The sequence below is a fragment of the Alnus glutinosa genome, chromosome 3 (assembly GCF_958979055.1).
Source record: "Alnus glutinosa chromosome 3, dhAlnGlut1.1, whole genome shotgun sequence".
Taxonomy (NCBI): Eukaryota; Viridiplantae; Streptophyta; class Magnoliopsida; order Fagales; family Betulaceae; genus Alnus; species Alnus glutinosa.
Genome location: NC_084888.1, coordinates 23,772,136 through 23,778,763, shown reverse-complemented (window position 1 = coordinate 23,778,763; position 6,628 = coordinate 23,772,136). Strand labels below are relative to the sequence as shown.

General features: G+C 34.9%; 1 protein-coding gene across 2 annotated transcripts; it reads left to right on the top strand.

Moving 5' to 3' along the window:
* The first annotated feature begins 455 nt into the window (after positions 1 to 455).
* Positions 456 to 6,344, top strand: LOC133864627 (sulfite exporter TauE/SafE family protein 3-like). Of its 2 annotated transcripts, XM_062301015.1 has the most exons (13): positions 456 to 626; positions 802 to 1,005; positions 1,119 to 1,278; positions 1,353 to 1,553; positions 1,648 to 1,712; positions 1,788 to 1,815; positions 1,892 to 1,986; positions 2,058 to 2,144; positions 2,264 to 2,314; positions 2,493 to 2,714; positions 5,297 to 5,390; positions 5,491 to 5,631; positions 5,740 to 6,344. In XM_062301015.1, exons 1-13 carry the CDS (start codon positions 471 to 473, stop codon positions 5,823 to 5,825), a joined length of 1,590 nt encoding a protein of 529 aa, XP_062156999.1. In that variant the 5' UTR covers positions 456 to 470; the 3' UTR covers positions 5,826 to 6,344. The 2 variants fall into 2 exon arrangements, with proteins under 2 accessions (XP_062156999.1, XP_062157001.1); XM_062301017.1 differs by lacking the exon at positions 1,119 to 1,278 and having other exon boundaries at positions 609 to 626.
* Positions 6,345 to 6,628: the final 284 nt, after the last annotated feature.

The following is a 6,628-nucleotide window of genomic DNA, read 5'->3' as shown; positions in this document are numbered from 1 at the left end:
TTTTGATTTGAGGGATTTGAAAATGATGGAAGAGCTTTGCTTTGTTTTGTCTTGAGAGAAAGAGCAAATTTTTTTACCTGGAAAGATTTGAAAGTATGCGCTATGCACAGCTGGGTCACGTGATTTTGCATAAACAACACGTTTTTCACTGAAAAAAAAAAGCATCCATTTCATAAAGTAATATTTTATTGTTGTGAAAATTCTGATGTAATAGTGCCACATCCGTAGCACGTGGTTTAAGTAAATGAGAGTAAAGAAGGGTTGTAACGTTTGTCAAGTGGGTTGTCCACAAAAACAAACCAAAAAAAAAAAAGAGATGTATCGAGACAGAAAAAGACAAACATAATAATATCAATGAAACGGAAGAGAGAGTGGAACGACAGGTACGTAGAACTAACATTCTTCAGTTTTTCGCACCCTCTCAACTCTCAAAGCTCAGTTCTAGTGAAGTCCGAGTGGAATAAACTCGCATGGTGAAATATTTTGAGTCGTTTTCAGCTTTTGGTCAACACCTACCAACTGGATCAGCTGAAAGAGTAATAATATTAATGAATCCTTATCCATTTAAACGTGAAGCGATTGAATCTGAGATTCGATCTATTTTTCGTGCTTCCACCTCTGATAGAGTGGGTTTTCGAGCACCATTTTCTTTCTTTGTTCTTAAACTTTATACTGCTCTCAGAGTGGAGAAGAACTTTATGTGCTGGTTATCTTCAAAAATTTGAGTTTTTGGTTAATTTGTCTATACGTTTTGAGTTTTGGGTTTAAAAAAAAGTTGAAAAAAATATTGATAAATTGAAGGAGAAATATACGATGGCTGGGATTGGATCGGAATGGTTGGATTCAAGGTTAATCCGAATGGTTGTGATTGGTCTTCTCCTTATTGCTTCGGTGTTTGTTTCGGCAAAAGAAAGCTCGGAGCAAGAAGCTTCAAATTACAATTGGAAAGTATTGAATATTTCCTTATGGCAACCGGGTCGATTGGGTTACCAACATGTTTGGCCGGTGAGTCCAACTTTTTTGTTCTCTGTTTGCTTCTGCATTTTAATTTGTTGAAATTCCTGCCAATTGGTGGTGAATAGCGTCGGAAGTATTAATTTGAAAGATTGGATTCACAGGCTATGGAGTTTGGCTGGAAAATTGTAGTCGGTACCATAATAGGATTCTTTGGATCAGCTTTTGGAAGTGTGGGAGGAGTTGGTGGGGGTGGCATTTTTGTTCCTATGCTCACCCTCATCATTGGGTTTGATGAGAAATCTTCAACAGCTATGTCAAAATGTAGGATGTTTCTGATCCTCTTTTCCGATTTATTGATAAAAACCAACTTTCCGTGCTTTGTTTTGTTTGATCAGGTATGATCATGGGTGGAGCTGGTGCAACTGTTTTCTACAATTTAAGGCAAAGGCATCCTACACTTGATCTGCCAATCATTGACTATGATCTTGCGCTTCTGTTTCAACCAATGTTGATGCTGGGAATCAGTATTGGAGTTGCCTTCAATGTGATTTTTGCTGATTGGATGATCACAGTCTTGTTAATTATCATCTTCCTAGGTAGGTATTGATTGTCTGAATTAATTGTAATTAATATCCATATATTATTCTTGGATGACTTCCCTGATCTGCTCATGATTATAATTACCTGCAGTAACTTCAACTAAGGCATTCCTCAAGGGTGTTGAAACATGGAAAAAGGAAACCATAACTAAAGAGGTAGCTCAAAACTTCACTCATTGAACTTCCTTATGATTCAACTCTCAATATCCTACTCATTTCTCGTTTTTCCAGGAAGCTGCTAGATTCCTTCAATCAACAGGTGAGTTTGTCTCTCATTTTTCTCTTGGCTTTCTCCGAAATTATGGGCCAGGCTAGCTAACATGTTCTTCAATCAGGTAGTGATGTTGAAGAGGTCATATACAAACCTTTACCTGGAGGCCCAACGATTAATGGCACTCAACCAGAGACCAAGGACTCTGAAAAGCAGAACGTAAGGATATAATACATAGTTAACATTTCCTTGACTCATGGCATTGACTAACTTCTGCAAATTTCCCCCAGGTCTCTATTCTTGAGAATATTTACTGGAAGGAAGTTGGACTTCTTTTTGCTGTCTGGATCATTATCCTTGCACTGCAGATTTCAAAGGTTTTTATCAGCTATATATGTGCTTACGTTTCTTCATAGAAGCCTATAATTTACAGTTTTCCCTTTAGCTTCATGCATCAATAAGCTTGGCTGATGGGTTTCTCATGTGTTGGACACAGAATTACACAACTACTTGTTCAGTGGCATACTGGGTATTAAACCTATTGCAGGTACCTTTCACAACTTGAATAAGAAATAGAACATATGTCTCAATAGTGTTTTCTTTTCTTTTTAATTATTCTCTGTTGGGAATGAATTATAGATGAAATATAAGCTTGATCCAAAGATTCTTGAAATCCTTTCCTAGCGTAGTAGATCAGCCATTGTTTCTTTTCCTTTGTCCTTCAGATCCCAGTAACTTTTGGAGTAACTTCATATGAAGCTGTTAATCTGTACAAAGGACGGAGAACCATTGCATCAAAGGGAGAAGATGGCACAAATTGGCGAGTGCACCAGCTGGTTCTTTATTGTGCATGTGGCATCTTAGCTGGCATTGTGGGTGGGTTGCTTGGTCTTGGTGGAGGATTCATTTTGGGTCCACTTTTTCTTGAACTGGGAGTCCCTCCTCAGGTGCATTTACTGCTTCCCTTCAAAGTACCATCACCATTTATGTTAGGCAGTATGTTTGTATTTCGTTGAATACATGACATCCGGCAAAATTTTGATTGTTCTGAATTCGAATGATAGCAGTTAAAATTTAGAATTGAACATTAAAAATAAAATTCAGAAAGAGAAAAAATAACGAATAGGAAAGAGGATAGCCCTAGTCGCCCCAATAAGTAAACAAAGAATAACTCTGAAAAACTAAAAATTTTATTGATACTTCAAAATTGAATTGTTCCATTGAGTGTGTATCTCTTATATAGACTAAGATACACCCCTAATTTAACAAGGAAAAGGAAAAAAAAAATTAAACAAACCCTAATTGGAAAAGGAAAACTAAAACACAAATGCATAATTGGAAAATGAAAACCTAATCCGGCCTAATGAAAAAACAAAAACCCAATCCTTACTGGAAATGAAAACTAGCTAACACGTATGCATAAATAAAATAAACCAATACTAATGTCGATCTTCTCCTACATCAATCTCCCTGGCATGAAAAGAACTTGCCCTTGAGTTCAAGTCGTTTTTGCCTCGATCTTTCGGATGTCTAATCAATCCATTACATCCCGTGCTTCTCAATGCCAAAATAACTTGATGCTAGAACAGAAACAACTTGCAACCCATCACAACTTGATTTTGAATAGTAGATCTGAATTTTCTTGCACCAACTTGAGACAAAATAATCTTCATAAGCTCTTGATTGATTGTCATAAACTCACTCTCCATAAATTTTTTCAAAAAATGATCAATTCTTTCTTGACAACAAAAATTCAAATTTTCCTCCAACATGCCAAAACCAACGTCAAAGTTTTTCTATGAAAAATTTGACAAAAAATTTTGAATCCCAAAAAAATCAACATAATTAATTTCTTAAGACCCCATTAGAATACTTCACTTTTTAGACTTTCATCGAACACATGGTAGGTATCATTCTCTTCAACAATTTTTATGGTATCAAGAAATAAATTTAGCTCGTCCAATAGATCCCCTTCGTCAAGATAATATCGTTGATTGGTCAAGAGACCCAATTTACAGAAAAATCTTTCTCAATAATTTCGTCTTCGTCCTCCACATAAGAAGAATTTGGTAGATGGGCTTGAGACTTGCTAACAACAATCAAGGTAGTGAGAGTGCCAAAAAATTCTGAAAGGTGAACTGTAGAGCGTAAGTCTCCATGCCACTCATTCTGACACGCTATTTTCGAACCAGAACTGGATTGTGATATGGGTTCTCGAAATTGGATTCTAAATCGCAACTGTTAATATCGCAAGGTATCTCCATGTTTTACAACGCTAAACTCTGGATTAACTCCGCAACCTGCCTATACAAGTCTTCAATCATTACATCTTGTATACTGCATTCATGGTATAGGAGACTTCCTCATTCGGAACTTGCCACAACGACCACGACCACCAGCCATGAAAATTAATGAAAATTCACCAAATAAAAACGCTAAGCTTTGATACCAAGTGACGCCGGGCAAAATTATGATTGTTCTGATAGCATATGATAACAACATAAACTAAGAATTAAAGATTGAAAATAAAACTCAAAAAGAGAGAAAATAACGTATAGGGAAGAAAAATACTTTAGTCGCCCCAAATAAGCAAATAAAGAATAACTCTGAATGACTGAAATTTTTATTGATATTTCAAAACTAAATTGTTCCATTGAGTGTGTATCCTTTATATAGACTCAATTTAAGAAGAAGAAGAAGAAGAAGAAGAAACTAAACAAATCCTAATTGGAAAAAGAAAAAGTAAAACACACATCCATAATTGGAAAAGGAAAATATAATCCTAATGAAAAATGAAAAATCCAATCCTTATTGAAAATGAAAAATAAAAAATGTATGTATAAATAAAATAAACCAACACTAATGTCAGTATTTTCTTGCATCAATACACATTTGCCTTAGAGAAAATTTTAATTTTTTGTCAAAAAATATGCTTTTCTACTTTAATTACTCACTTTTTCAAAGTACCTAAGTTTAGTATTTTAAATATTCACTTTCGCTATTCTATTTAAAATATTATTTCTTTATCTACTTTCATGATTCCCAAAGAAGCTAGTAAGAATCATATTGATTTTTTTTTTTTTTTGTTAATATAAATTATGCATTGTTGAGCTACACTACTCAATTCTTTAGTTATTTTGGCTAGTTGGATGTTGAACTTTTTTTAAAAAAAGAAAAAGAAAAATGCTACTAGATTAACTATTTTAGCTATTTTGACTAGCCCAACGTGAGTGTTTAATATAAATTATGCATTGTTGAGCTACACTACTCAATTCTTTAGTTATTTTGGCTAGTTGGATGTTGAACTTTTTTTTTAAAAAGAAAAAGAAAAATGCTACTAGATTAACTATTTTAGCTATTTTGACTAGCCCAACGTGAGTGTTTAACAATAATAGCCTCATGGAAATGGGTAATGAAGTCAAGGAAGCAAGAGTATGTTCTTTCAGAAGAAACTCCAAAATTTCCATGTTCACTTTCACACCTCAGGAAGGACATTCTAATAAAATAAAGGGATGCCCATAACTTTCAGGTGTCAAGTGCCACAGCCACCTTTGCCATGACCTTTTCCTCATCCATGTCTGTCGTTGAATATTACCTTCTGAAACGTTTCCCAGTTCCTTATGGTAAGTAAAATTGCTCGATATCAAAGGAAATTATATACTTTTTCTGTCCCCATCAATATTCAACACAACTAATGATTTTTTCCCTTGCTCTTCGTCGCAGCTCTCTACTTTGTTGCAGTCTCAGCCATTGCTGCCCTTGTAGGGCAACATGTGGTAAGAAAGGTGATCGCAATACTCGGGAGAGCATCGTTGATCATCTTCATTCTGGCTTCTACGATTTTCGTTAGTGCTATATCACTAGGTTTGTGTCATTAATTATGTTTTCTTAAATGATTGAGATTAATTGACCTAATTATGGATTTTAACTTCCTCCCATTAACAGTGAACTGTTTTGTTTCTTTCTACACAGGTGGGGTGGGCATAGCAAAGATAATAGAAAATATTCAGCAGAAGGAGTATATGGGATTTGAAAACATCTGTACTTACGAAACATAATCTTGAACGTTTTCTCCCTCCTGTTAAAATAAGGCATGCTAAACCATATGAATCTTCTTCTGTTTTTTTGGATAGCTAAGAAATTTATTTTAAAAAAGTCAAGAAAAACAAAATTTGGGTTTTTAATATTGGCGTATTTCGGTGATCAAAACATGGGTTGTAACATTTTAAACACCTACATGTTTTGGTGTGAAAGTTAAGATTTGGAGCTGGATATTATAATTGAACTCAGGTCAGCTAGCCTGTCTGCAAGCACCATTCTGACGAAATGCATTCCAGAGGAATTTCAAGGCCGACCCGAGAGCACCATTAGCTGGAAGCATCAGCTAAACGTCCTAACGCTGTATATTACAGAGGACTTCCAAAATTCTACCAGAGAGCTCGGTCAGCATGGCATTCTGACGCCTTTGTATTTTTAGCTGAATATTGCGAAAAATGTTAGGGATTGTGCCTTAAAGTCGAATTATTTTGTATGACATTTTAGTTTTAATTAAATAACGTTGTTTATTTATTGACTTATTTGAAGAACATTGGGCATATAACTCTTTATATATATATGTATACAGTTAATGACTGTTATTTATCATATACATGTAAGGTTCATAACTAATATTGCATATGACTTAGGTGTGAATAATGAGATCATCATATAAAAAATATTTTAGAACAATTTTCGGTATGACATGGACAGCACGCTTTACGATTTTTTTCACATCCCACGATCGCTACAAAATAAACAATGTCAAGAGAACACACTGGGGTGGCTGGTGGATTTTACTCCGACTCCTAAGTCAATCTCTAAG